The sequence below is a fragment of the Hypanus sabinus genome, chromosome 15 (assembly GCF_030144855.1).
Source record: "Hypanus sabinus isolate sHypSab1 chromosome 15, sHypSab1.hap1, whole genome shotgun sequence".
Taxonomy (NCBI): Eukaryota; Metazoa; Chordata; class Chondrichthyes; order Myliobatiformes; family Dasyatidae; genus Hypanus; species Hypanus sabinus.
Genome location: NC_082720.1, coordinates 75,677,785 through 75,692,590, shown reverse-complemented (window position 1 = coordinate 75,692,590; position 14,806 = coordinate 75,677,785). Strand labels below are relative to the sequence as shown.

Below are 14,806 nucleotides of genomic sequence, written 5' to 3'. Positions count from 1 at the left end.
GTGCACGTCTGCTTGCCTGCATTCAGTGACTAGGTTCCTGATAACTCCCAATGTACTGCATACAAAAATGATGTATTAAGTATCAGAATTGCCAAGCCTTTGCTTATCACTTGATCATACAAATAGGATTTTTCAGAGGAACAGAGGAATTACAGAGATCCTTAGACATTATGGAGTGATGCTGCATCATTAAAGGAGATGCCACACAGCTCCAGCAATCCAGGTTTAATTCTGACCTCCTGTACTATCTATGTGCAGTTTGCACATTCTGCCTGCGAACTTTGAGAGGAAAACTTATGTCTTCCTTCCACATTCCAGAGAAATTTTGGAAGATTAATTGGTCAGTGTAAAATACCCCTTGAGTAGGTGTGTGGCAGCAAAAATGGGGAAAGCTGATTGGCATGTGAAAGGGAATAAATGGATTATAGGGGAAAGTGGAAGGATGAGATGGTAGGGAATGCTCAGGCAGCTAACATTGATTCAAAGGGCTGAACAGCCTCTTTCTAAGAGAGAACTTAAAACAGATAAATTAATTATTTTCTGTATTCATTTATCACTGGGTGGGTGGGCTTGATTTTTTACACTGTATTTAACATTGACTGCATGTCTTTGGTATTGTTTGCAAGTCTGACGATACATTGTTTTACTAAAGCTGAAGTGTTACATAATACAAGATACTGAGAAAAGAGCTGTGTGTCCTTTCAAGGTGACAGAAGACTGATAGCTATTTAAGAAAGACTGAGGTCAACTAGAAGTTAATTGCTGTTAGTATGGAAAGTTTGAAGATGGGCAGGTATTTCTAAATTCACAGATTGTCAGAACAAAATAAAACTATGGAAATCCATTTGTACTTCATGTCTGAAGTGTGAAAGACTAACAATTGTTTTTAGTTTTGTTAAGTCACCCAAAGCATTTCTCACAGTCAGTGAAAGAAGAACTTTAAGTTACCTAATTTACAGAAAGGTAAACACCCCAATGAAATGAGTTGCAGTGTTTGTCTATAAAATGGTCTTCAAAAACATAAAAGAAGAACATAGGGTAACATCACCATAACAAGCATCAGTATTTTAAATGCATAAATATAAAATTAGTGTGGAGTGAAAATGCCATTGTGTCCCTGATGTACCAGATCAGAATGTTGGTTGGATATGTACCAGACAGAACAACCTGAGAGTTGAGTATAAAATCATGAGAATGTGAAGTTATGGGGGTGGTTGACTGCCTGCAGGATTTTGGAATGGAACGTCTACAGTTCTTTCAGAGAGTCTGGTGTGAGGTACAGCACATCAAGCAAGGGCCATGGCTTCAGTTGGCCTCATAATTCCCATTAAGGATGACCGCATATGAAGGTTACATAAGGTAACTTGCCACAACAGCTGTTGGAGAAGGGCACTGGTGCAGAGAGGGAAAAAAAACTTTAGCATAAGGATGCCATGTGTATAGCTGAAAATAATCTGAATGACTTCAGTAAAGGTCTGAATCAAGCTGGGAAAGACTGGATTCTGGGCTGAAAGCAAAGAAACAGAAGGAGTTGACGGGATTGGACAGGCTAGATGCAGGAAAATTGTTTCCGATGTTGGGGAAGTCCAGAACGAGGAATCACAGTTTAAGGATAAAGTGGAAGCCTTTTAGGACCGAGATGAGGAAAAACTTCTTCACACAGAGAGTGATGAATCTGTGGAATTCTCTGCCACAGGAAACAGTTGAGGCCGGTTCATTGGCTATATTTAAGAGGAAGTTAGATATGGCCCTTCTGGCTAAAGGGATCGGGGGTATGGAGAGAAAGCAGGTACAGGGTTCTGAGTTGGATGATCAGCCATGATCATACTGAATGGCGGTGCAGGCTCGAAGGACTGAATGGCCTACTCCTGTACCTATTTTCTATGTTTCTATGTGATGGACCTTGATGTTCCCGTATAGCCTAAGGAAAATGACATATATCTTGATATAGGTTACTAACTGTAAATTTTTGCATGTGCTTGATTGATACACACAAAAGACTGAGCTTGATTATGTTGGCAATATGGAAGAAGAATCCAATAATAGTCGGCCAATTTTCACATATGAATCAGACAATGAGCCTATATAAGAAGCTAAAGCCCTGAACTATCCATCTTTTCCCTGAAGAAAAACTTAGGAAAAAATCTTAGATATCTAAAATGATTGGAATAAGATTTCTAAGTGACTCTTAACTTCCCTATAAAATTCCCAAACAAGTCATTTGCTTCATAAGCAATTACAGTTGGACGAAGTGCTGATCTTGCCAACAGTGATCACAGTCTCTAAATGGATCAAGCAAAATTACTTAGTGGGTGAATTAGATAGTGTCCTTGAAGGAGGGACCTTGTTGCTTCAACTAATCCATTGAAAATCAAATTTCTGACTCACGTTCCATCCTGTCGGGTAATTGTGTATCCATACTGAGGATATTTGACAAATGACACGTTTACTCCAACTAGTGGTGTTCCATCCTTTGTAAAGACTTGTCCTCTGATTAGTGAAGCTAAGCTGTGAAAGAAAACAGAAGACCGCATTGCAATTACAAAATGTCTTTTAAACTAAATGACAAAACAGCAAATGAAGGTTTGCAGTGATAACACGATAAACATTGCAAAGGCAAGATGTCATTTCATAACAGTGACTCTTTGTTTTCCTCACTCCAATATAAATATGCCAACAGATAGATGGATTCTATTAATGTAAAAGTCATTGACTTGCAGGTAGTTTATTACTCCAAGAGAGTGAACAGCACCTACAGATTCTGAATCTCTCAAGAGGTTTTAGTAAGGAATGACCAGTACAGAAAATAGTTGTGACATCAGCCTGTTGTGCCTGTTGTGGAACAGAATGCTGCCTGCTTCTTGTGGAAACACAGGCATTTCCTCCATAACTCCAAGGGAGTTTGAGCTCCTGCACAAGTGTGTGAAAACATAAAAGACTGGGACTTATTCTGAGCTGCTCACTGACTATTTCCCAGCAAAGCTCTAACATTGAATGTCTCATGGAATCTTGAAGAGGAGGGCAATCTTCCTGCAATTCTCCAGCAGTCACCTGTTTTGCTGGCTGAACCTGCACTAGAAAGACTGGAAGTTTTTAATGGTGTGATTAATTTTTAATGACTTTTGAGTGTTTATGTATACCGGTAACTTATACAAAGATGCAAAACCCTTAACAATTTTGATGGACAGTTAAGCACGAGGGGATGGCTTAAATGCCAGTGAAAGCATTTCTGAGGGTTTGTTCAAACCTACTGTGGGATACTATTTATGGTTGGAAGGACTTGTGTATTGACCATATTCAGGAAGCTGCCACCAGAAGATCCTGTCCAGGAAAATGTGGACCTGTTGGGTAAAGAGTGTGGACAGCTCATCGATGCCAAGAAATTCCAGACTGTGTTTTTCTGAAATGCTGTTTCTTCTCGTATTTTCCATTGCTGCTTAATGTTAAGGAACACATGCCTAATATTTATATTTTAACTGGTCAACTTTCAATATATTTAAGATGTTCACCATTTGTGAACTTTTGAGATATCCACTGTTCCTTATTCCAGGTTATCTAGATATTTCTCTTTTTATTAGCACAAACCTCTGCTGAATTCTTTGTGATTACATTTAAAAATCTATCAACTGAACCTACAAGTTAGACTATTCATTTTGTTGGAGCTTAAGGGCTGTTATGAAGATTCGGGTAATATGTTTCTTAACTGAATTGAATTAATTTAAATGAATTAATTTAAATGTATTTAACTATTTTCAACTACTTTGGGCAGAAAGAAATGGAGCTGGGGTAGGTGATATGGTCCTTCAAATCTGTTCTACCTTTCATTAAGATTGTGGCTGAACTTCTACATCAGCAGCATTCGCAAGAATTACCTTACAGTACTGAGCAAAAGCCTTAGGCATATACACATGTATAGCTAGGGTGCCTAAAATTTGCACGTTACTGTAGTGATTTTATGTATTGTACTGTACTGCTGCTGCAAAAAAAAGAACAAATTTTATTACATTTGTGAGTGATGATAAACCTGATGCTGGTATGGGTCTCTGTTGTGGGCTGAGAGTTAGAGCGGGGCAGGGAGAGGGAAATCTTGGATGGGAAAAGGGGAGAGGAGAGGAAGTGGCAAGCACTGGAGAGACATTCTCTAAGGATCAATAAACCAATTGTTTGGAATTAAATGATCTTGCCTGGTGTCTCAGGGTTGGGTGTGTCTGCACCCATGCCACAACCCCCTCCACCCTTCTCTGACACCTGTCCCACAACCCTCCTGTTGCGCTCCACCCTCGCTATTCCCAACATCCTTTGTTCCCGCCAGATAAGCAAACTCGCTCTCTGCCCTTTGTTGAATGAGGTTTACAGCAAGATGTTATTCCCTGCTTGGCAATGCTGCCTTCTGCACCTCCAACAGTGCCCTCAGGTCAGCTGTAGGGTCATTACAAGTACAGCACTGTGCAAAAGACTTAGGCAGCCTATATATATATACATACACACACACACACACACACACACACATAAATACACTGCATAAATAAATTTTTATATATATATATATATATCTATACACCCAAGACTTTTGCACAGCACTGTACATCACTTTATTTTTTTTTAATATTCAAAGATCAATTGAGCTCTCTTTGGACTAAAACATTGACTGAATTAACACAACTCCTTGGATCTAAAAAAAATCCAAAGCATCACCACCTACTGATGGTGGTACAACTTCTCCTCTTTTCATACCCCAGATGATGTTCCCCTTAGTTATTTATTGAGATACAGTGTGGAATAAGTCCTTCCAGCCATTCAAGCCAAGCTGCCAAGCAATGCCCAATTTAACCCTAGCCAAATCATGGGATCGTTTATAACGTATATTCAAACCGGTACGTTTTTGGACTGTGGGAGGAAACCAGAGCACCTGAAGAAAACCAACACATTCCATGGGAAGAATATACAGTCTTCTTACAGATGACATCAGAATTGAACTCCAAACTATGATAGCCCAAGGTGTAATTGTGTTTATAATTTATAAATCCCTGGGTTTATAATCTTAGTTCAGTAAGATATCAACAAGTAATGCAAATATTGGAAATCTGGTTCACTCTAGGAGACTCGTACAGCAATAGTTTCACAGAATTTACGAATATGAAAATTTTCTATCAGATCATTGGAAAACAATGAAAGAAACACGTCCCTTATATCAGGTTGTGGAGTGTGGTTTATCACTCATAACTGTAACTAAAAACCAGCTCAACTGGTTATCAATGTATAGAGATGATAACGAAGTTTGTAACTGCAATTTTCCTTAGACTTTCAATACTCTTTAATTATTGTGCTTTTTAAAATATGCAAGCTCATTTAGTGTATGCATGGAGAAGTACAACCATTATAGGAGTACCTTATTCTCCATGAAAATAGATAAAATTGATCATTTTCTATAATTATAATGGTAGCCTTATTCAATCCTAATTAATCTTTACTTTTTTCATGTATCAACAATCTGCAACATATTAATTTCAATTCTATGCTTCCCATAACACCCAGAATCAGACAGGTTAATCTATGTTTGGTAGATGTTTTTGGATTCAGTTATACATCATGCATTTATTTAGTGAGGCTTTCTTTCTTAAATCTGCACTGTATTTCCACTTACCCAGCCATCTTAACAAATGCGTGGTGTGACTGGGAAGTAAACAGAAAGTCCTGTTCATCTGCACTTCAATTTACTGGCTTTATCATGTACCTTCATGTGATCTCTGTTGATTTCGGAAGGCAACAGATTGCCATTACTCTAGATAGTGACTCAGGTTTTAACTGACAAACACACTTACTGAACGGTAAAGGAATAAATGAATATTGCAATGACTACAATTATAGTTATTGAGCTCAAGTGTCTTTTCAAGTAAGTAGAAAATAACAATTGCAAATACTGCTCTAAACCGTAATGCAATATCCATGTGGTGCATTTTGTCACTTTTCACAGAAATGATCTGTCTTTATTATATCTGGCCAAAAGCTTCAGGCAGATTCCCCATTTGAATTAATCAGACTGAGAAAATGTTTCACAGAAATAATTGAGAAAAAACAATTTAAATAAATGTTAAAATCCATCCTAAGATTGCTCTCATTTGAATTTACACTAAACATTATGAACATAAGAAGCAGGAGTAGGCTATTCAGCCTCTAATTTCTATACCACTGTTGAGTAAGATTACGGCTGATCTTTCTCTTTAGTGCCACATTTCTGCTGTAACGTGATAAATCTTTATTCCCTTCATCAAATGTATATCAATCCCTGTTTTAAGCATGCACTCAATGGCCATTTTATTAGATACAGGAGTGGTAAATGGTTTGGTCTTCTGCTGTTGTAGCCCATCCACTTCAAGGTTCAACGTATCATGCACTGAGAGATGCTCTTCTGCACACCACTGTTGTAAACTGTAGTTATTTGAGTTACTGTCACCTTCCTGTCAACTTGAACTAGTCTGGCCATTCTCCGCTGCCCTCTTTCATTAACAAGGCGTTTTCGTCCACAGAACTGCTGCTCACTGGATGTCTTTTGTTTTGTTTTTCACACTATTCTCTGCAAACTCCAGACTGTTGTTCGTAAAAATCCCAGGAGATGAACGGTTTCTGAAACCACCCTATCCAGCACCGATAATCTTTCCATGGTCAAAGTCAATTAAATCGTATTTCTTCCCCATTCTGATATTTTGTCTGAACAACAACCAAGCCCTTTGATCATGTCTGCATGATTATATGCATTGAGTTGCTTCCACGTGATTAGATATTTGCATTAACAGACAGGAGTACAGGTGTACCTAATAAAGTGGCCACTAAGTGTATATAGTGACTGCATCTTAAAATGTCTTAGAATAGACAATTTCAAAGGTTCATTTTCTTCTGGATGAAAATTTTTCTTTTTACCTTTGACCCAAATGTCTAGATTTTTATTTTGAGACTGTGACCACTGGTCCTAGATACCCAGCCAGGGGAAATATCAGTCCTGCATCTATCCTGATAAGCCCTCTAACAATTTTGCATTTTTCAATGAAATCTCGGTTCATTCTTCTAAACCCAAGAGGGTACAGACCCAGTCCACTTGATCCCCAATTAACATTCAGTGATTGAAGAAATCAGACACCTAGGTCTGTTTGAACACCAAAATATTTTAATCTCTCACTATTTTAAAATACTATATCTTTTTATTTTTTTTGACTGAAGTGGATGGCCTCAGATTTATTATATTCTATCTCCTATGTTTTTCCACACTCTCCTTCCCTGTTAATAGGCCCGTGAAAGCCTGCTCAACTTAAAAATGAGTCATTTATTGTTACTTTACTTTTCTTTATCCTATAATCAATCTTTAATGCAGAACAGTACGCTACCCTATATTCACTTAACCTCTTGCATAGTATCTATGTAAGAGCTTTTGAAAATCCAAGTACACCACAACAACTGGTTTTTCCTTGTCAATTCTCCTTGCTACAAGCTCAATAAAGTTTAACAGATGGCAGACAATTACATCCGTTTCAAAAACCCATGTTGACTGCTCAGTCAAGTTGTAACAGTAGTGTGAATACGCAATTCGGTGTGATGTTCTCCTAAGGGGTTGTCTATTGGTGGGTCCTCAGATGGCTGTGGATACTGATCCAGGATCGACATATTATCTTCAATTCATTCAATTATTATTTTCGAAGCGCCCTGATTCTCAATCCATGAGAATAGATACCAGCCTTTTCCTTTGTACTGACGTCAGGCTAATTGGCTCACTGTTCCCTGTTTTCTTTCTCCCTCTCTCTTTGAAGCTGTTGAGCTTACATTTGCTGCGTTCCAATCTGTGAGCACAGTAGGACTCCTGTCTGCAACTTAAAACACACTTTATCTTCTCAGTTTTCCAATTCCACTGAAGGTTTCTTGACCAAAACATTGAGCTGTGATTCTTTCTCCCGTGATGTTTCTAATAATTTCTGCTTCTGTTTTGGATTTTCAGCATCTACAGATTTTGTTTTTTGCTCCAAAGATTCTCTCTTGAATTGTAGCACTCATTAGCCTTATCCATTTTGTGGCTTATTTACATCCTGGCATAAGATCCATAATGGTTTCTCTGACATGATAGAGATGGAGACTGCCTCATTCATCAAAGATAGTCCAGGGAATTAGGATGCCTGAAATTGATTCACAGTATTCCAAAAAACGTGCTGCTTCGCAACTTAAAATCAGTTTAACTTGGAATAATATGATTTTGTATACACTTCAGTGTTCTTTAGCCACACTGAGAAATAAATTTACTTTTTCTTTTGGCAGGATGTTTGGTCTCGCAGATTATTTTTCATCTGGTATAAAATTCTCCAAACAATGTTAATGGCAACACAACTGTCCAATTCATCAGCAGTAAGATTGTAAACTTAAATGGATTGAAAAAAAAAAGACCTTTCTTATTTACTCACAGAACAAACTAATTTTATTAATTCTGTATCTCCTGAAATTCTACTATTGAAAGGTTCAACACTCATATTGCATTCTTGGTCACATTAAGTTCTGGAGCATCCCGTGATTTCAAGTATGATCTTCTATGCATCTAGATTGCTTCCATCCCGACCCCCAGAGATCAAAGTCACAGTCCCTTTTCACTTTTAGTGACAGGATTATTTCATGCAACTGCTACCTTTTTTGCCACATCTTGTTCTATATTGCTACAATTGGGGGCTCCAAACTGAAGGAAAGGAAGCTAAATTTACTTTAATTTAATTGGCGTATTGCTCATGTGGTTCCATTGTTTAAAAAGGGTTCTAGAAGTAAGCCTAGCAATTATAGACCTGTCAGTTTGACATCAGTGGTGGGTAAATTAATGGAAAGTATTCTTAGAGATAGTATTAATAATTATCTGGATAGACGGGATCTGATTAGGAGTAGCCAGCATGGATTTGTGCGTGGAAGGTCATGTTTGACAAACCTTATTGAACTTTTTGAAGAAGTTACGAGGAATGTTGACGAGGGTAACACAGTGGATGTAGTCTATATGGACTTCAGCAAAGCCTTTGACAAAGTTCCACATGGAAGGTTAGTTAAGAAGGTTCAGTCGTTAGGTATTAATGCTGGAGTAATAAAATGGATTCAACAGTGGCTAGATGGGAGATGCCAGAGAGTAGTGGTGGATAATTGTTTATTGGGATGGAGGCTGGTGACAAGCGGAGTGCCTCAGGGATCTGTTTTGGGCCCAATGTTGTTTGTAATATACATAAATGATCTGGATGATGGGGTGGTAAATTGGATTAGTAAGTATGCCAATGATACTAAGGTAGGAGGTGTTGTGGATAACGAGGTGGGTTTTCAAAGCTTGCAGGGAGATTTATGCCGGTTAGAAGAATGGGCTGAACGTTGGCAGATGGAGTTTAATGCTGAGAAGTGTGAGGTTCTACATTTTGGCAGGAATAATCCAAATAGAACATACAGGGTAAATGGTAGGGCATTGAGGAATGCAGAGGAACAGAGAGATCTAGGAATAACAGTGCATAGTTCCCTGAAGGTGGAGTCTCATGTAGATAGGGTGGTGAAGAAGGCTTTTGGAATGCTGGCCTTTATGAATCAAAGCATTGAGTACAGAAGTTGGAATGTAATGTTAAAATTGTACAAGGCATTGGTAAGGCCAAATTTAGAATATTGTGTGCAGTTCTGGTCACCGAATTATAGGAAAGATATCAATAAATTAGAGAGAGTGCAAAGACGATTTACTAGGATGTTACCTGGGTTTCAGCACTTAAGTTACAGAGAAAGGTTGAACAAGTTAGGTCTCTATTCATTGGAGCGTAGAAGGTTGAGGGAGGATTTGATCGAGGTATTTAAAATTTTGAGAGGGATAGATAGAGTTGACGTGAATAGGCTGTTTCCATTGAGAGTAGGGGAGATTCAAACGAGAGGACATGATTTGAGAGTTAGGGGGCAGAAGTTTAAGGGAAACACGAGGGGGTATTTCTTTACTCAGAGAGTGATAACTGTGTGGAATGAGCTTCCTGTAGACGTAGTAGAGGCCAGTTCAGTTGTGTCATTTAAGGTAAAATTGGATAGGTATATGGACAGGAAAGGAGTGGAGGGTTATGGGCTGAGTGCAGGTAGGTGGGACTAGGTGAGATTAAGAGTTCGGCACGGACTAGGAGGGCCGAGATGGCCTGTTTCCGTGCTGTGATTGTTATATGGTTTGTTATATGGTAAATTTACTTTTCCTTCAGCTCAAAGGAGCAGGCAGACTATAGCCCTATGTTAGCTCTGGATGTGTTCATATGTAGAGCTAAGAATCCAAGAATCCAAGCTCCAGATCAGAAGTGGCTGTTGATCTTACTTTGTCAAGAGTCATTCTCCTCTTTGTTCTGTGTATTAAGTATTTCCTTAATTATAAACTTCTCCAATCCAAATTATCCATACAGTACATTCATTCAGGAAACCATTACTTCTGGATTTGCCTTTCAAATATAATACTATTTGTTGTTTCTCCTGATCTGAGTGAACAGCAGGAGAAATATGTAATTGCACTTGCAACTGTGACAGGTATGTAATCTGTTTACCAGGTTACCTTTACAAGATCTGAATTTGGTATATACCTTTACAAGATGCACTATTGTAAAATTATTGTAAAACTTCCATAATTGTTTCTGTAAATAAAGCTTCATTCGCAATCAAGTTTGAGTTCAAAGCCGCGTTCACAATGATACTCCCATAAGTGCCTGCTTAAATCAATAAAAGACAATGTTCTTTACCTTTCATTGAAAGGGTTTGCTCCAGGGATTATGTGAGTTCTGTCTTTGCCCACAAGAAGTTTAATGCGATCGTAAAACGATTTCACAACTTGAGTAGAAAGTGCCCATTGGTTCTGCTGGATGATGTCAAGTGGGTCATGTGACCCATGGCAAAGCGGGTTAGACTGGCAAATGGATTGAAGGCAGCAGTCTGGATCCATGCAATCTATCAGTCCATCTGTATTAACAGAAACAAGAATAATACATTTATCCAGCCTATGTCAAATTCAGCTTAGCAATAGGATAATCTTGTTTTGTTGGCTTCCCATGAGTGAAGAGATTACGGGCTCAGTCATAGCAGACAACATTAGTGATGATCAGTTTTCTTTAAACTTTTCTTTTTCTTTAATATGCATGATAGAGCAACAATTATAAATTCAGTTTAAACTGAGCTAACTAGTCTAATGCTCTTGAGAGAAATGTACCCTTGTACTGTCACTGTCAAAACTGTGTAGAGGCAGAATGTTGTTATGTGAACCGCAGCTACATCTGGATTGTCAAAGACACATATTTTAAAAGATTCTGTCCCTTCAGGAAATTTCTGCCTTCAACTTCAGGCGCATATTAAAGACTGCATAGCATTATTGAAAATCAAGCATTAACTCTTGGTTCTATAGTAACAGTGGGGATAAAAACATTAATTGGTCATTGCTGTTGATGTGGCTTCATGGTGCATTAAAAAACAGCAAGGCATTTTTAAAGTAATTAATTGCAAAGTGGTTTGGAATGAGTCTGAAAGATTTGATAAAATGTCATTTTAGTGTGAGTGCCTCTTTGACATACCGCTGAATGGTTGGAGAGGTTTTACATGACTTATACCAAGGTTTCTGCCAATGCCATTGTCGCTCCTTGCAGACTCAGCCCCCAAATTTCCAACTCAAATTAAAACACATCACTTCTATAAAGACATGTGCATTAACTGCATAAAATAGACATGCAAAATTTAGGATAAAGCTGACCTGAGGTAACAGGAAGGACAAATTAGCAGTGGATTTAGCAACTACTTTTTCATTGTGTTAATTAAAATAAATATGTCAAAAATTACTTATACAACTTGTTACATCAAATAAAAAGCAAAAAAAAATCAACCCTGTAATTAACATGGTTTTCTATAAAAGCTCACCCTTTAGAAGAAGGTTCATTTATGTTATGTTCCTTCAAATCATTTAAAGTTAAATAAATTAAAAGTCAAACTGAAAAGTAGACATAGCAGCATGGGATGAGCTATGCCCCTACCTGCTTCTGAAGTTTATGAATACTGAAATATTCTGGATCTTGCAATAAGGTAAATAAAGTAGTAATAAATATCAGACTTTAAATAATCCATTAATTATTTTCTATGGTTAATGTGACAAGAAATGGTGAGTGATTACATGTGGCCAATACCTCATTGATCTGGACAGCAAAATGATTGGTGTTGTAGTTATTTTTGTTCTGGATTGTTATTACAGGGCAAAACCAGCAAGGGCTTCATGCAGCGAGACACTTAGTGGACTCCTCATCTGCCCATTTTATCCACATGAAAGTCTCCCAGTGAGACCGTCAGTCAACATAAGCACATTTATCTGTCAGCCAGCCCCATCAGAAACACAGTTGCACAACAATCTCCAGTAAATTAATCTGCCACTCAATTCTACATTTATCTTGCAAACAATCAAGTAGTCATCAAACTGTGAAGAACTGCCACTTCAGGAAGCAGTATGCTGAAAATGTGATCTTCTAGCCTCCTTAGACAGCACCATCAGCAAACTTGCAGAGGTGTTCAATCAGCTACAAGGAAGACTTGATGTTCTCAGGCACAACTGTTGCCCCAGAGAATTGGAATCACATTGGTCTTGTTATTTACTCATGAACATTATTTTCATGCATAAAACATAGTGTCTTGTTTGACTACAGCATTGTATTCCTAGTAAAGAAGGATCATCATGATTTAATTTCATCATTATCTTCATCAGCATTAATGTTTTCCCGAGCTTATTTTAAAATTAGATGCCCAGCATCACTTGGGACTCTATTCTTCTAAGATGAACTGACCTCACTTCCCAGCAATAGAGAGTTACAAGACAGAAGCAACCACGCTCAGTGTCACACTTGTCAATGAACCAAGGGTGAGGCTTGATGAGGGAAGGCAGGGCAAATTTGTATGTTTTTTTCTTCGCTCGTTTCTTGCTGTGTGAGGTTCAGCAGTTCTACTCCCTTGTGCTTCAAGCCTCAGTCACCTTGGCTTCACACCTGTCAACATCTCAGCAACTTGCTCCCAGCAAGATGTGCAATGAAGGTATCGCTCAGAGCTTTGCCAGGATTCATAATTCATATGTCAGCCTTTTAATTAATGGAAGATTTGTAATCCTTGTGATTCACAAAGGTAAATTACATACTGTATAAGTTGATCATCTAAATATTTGATCATGTCTGATCATTGTACATTAACAATCAACATCAGGAAAACCTGCAAGAATCTATGGATATGAATATTGGTAAATTTATTTCAAAGTGAGCACAACTGAAAACAAAAAAAAGGTTTAATTCAACATGTCTATGCTATTGGCAGCATTTTTAATTAAATGTTTCTGGCATTGGCACACCAATACCTAACACCACAAAGTGATAGGACAAGGGGTTACACAAAGCACGGCAGACCAAAGTTAATGATTTAAAACAATTTAATGTTAGGAAGTAGTGAATAGAGTCTCGTGATTATTGACAAAAAAAAGAGGAATGCCTTGAACCCACTGAGCACACCTGTCAATCTCTTTCCTCACTTCGCTCTTTACTCCTTGTAATCCATTCTCCCCTATATACGCAAAGGTTGCTTTATTGACTACCTCATACATCAGTGGCCACTGAATGTATGTCTTGCTCATCTGCTGTTGTGGCCCATCTGTTTCAAAGTTCAATATGTTGTGGATTCAGAGCTGCTCTTCTGCATACCACTGTTGTAACTCATATTTATTTGAGTTATTGTCACCCTTTTGTCAGCTTGAACCCAGTCTGGCAACTCTCCTCCAATCTTGCTAATTAACAAGGCATTTTCATCCGCAGAAGTTCCACTCACTGGATGTTTTTTTTTATATAAATTCTTGCACCATTCTATGTAAACTCTTGAGACTGCTAGATGGGGAAATCCCAGGATATCAGCAGTTTCTGAGATACTCAAACCACTCTGTTTAGCACTAACAATCATTCCATGGTCAAAGTCACTTAGATCACATTTCTTCCCCATTCTGATGTTTGGTCCGAACACCAACTGAACCTCTTGAATGTGTCTGCATATTTTTATGCATTGAGTTGCTGTCACATGGTTGGCTGATTAGATATTTGCATTAACGAGCAGGTGTACTGGTATACCTAATAAAGTGGTCACTGAGTGTGTTCCCAAGGAAAAATGGTTGCGAAGACAAAAATAAAACTAGGGATTTCAAAGATAGTTTGAAATCATTTTGATTTACTTATTATATAAAATAAATCAAACATTTGTAACAAAGACTGAAAGTGACTGAATAATGAAGAATTTGTTCAGTTTCTAACCAGAGTAAGAAGGCTGTGAACCAAACGTCATTACATCGATTAGTGGTGTTAGGGTAGGGTGGGCAATTGGAGGCAAGATATTGTGTATTGCCTCTGGTTTTTTTTTTATCTGGCTTCATTTAAATTAATGGTAGAACTGAAATCTCTGTAGCAAAACACATATTTAAAACATATGACCAGGATGGAAATTTCTTCAAAGATTCTCTTGTAATGAAAATGCAGTTTTAATTAAAAAATTTAAAAATTACAAGAGGCCTTCTATAATGGGAGAGGCATTAATGGTGCAAGAGGTGCAGTCATGAAAAAAAAATAGAAATGGCAAGGAAAAGACTGGATATACAGATTGATACTCAGGTAAATAAATTCCAAAGCAAGATAGCTGAGGGCACCTTCTTGTCAATTGTAAGTGTGCTTGGTCTGGCACTGGGTTATTATTGGCGCTGGGTTACTATTGTCACGTGTACTGAGGTGCAGTGGAACGCTTTTGCTTTGCA

At 38.0% G+C, this 14,806-nt stretch overlaps 1 protein-coding gene across 1 annotated transcript in view; it reads right to left on the bottom strand.

The window, feature by feature from the left end:
- The window catches only part of LOC132405597 (teneurin-2-like), a 1,448,984-nt gene that overhangs the window by 82,962 nt on the left and 1,351,216 nt on the right, over window positions 1-14,806 (bottom strand). The window contains exons 16-17 of the mRNA XM_059990528.1: window positions 10,746-10,962; window positions 2,389-2,508 (exon numbers count right to left, since the gene is read on the bottom strand). Of these exons, the coding sequence (XP_059846511.1) occupies window positions 2,389-2,508; window positions 10,746-10,962 (337 nt within the window). The remainder of the gene's footprint in view (window positions 1-2,388; window positions 2,509-10,745; window positions 10,963-14,806) is intronic.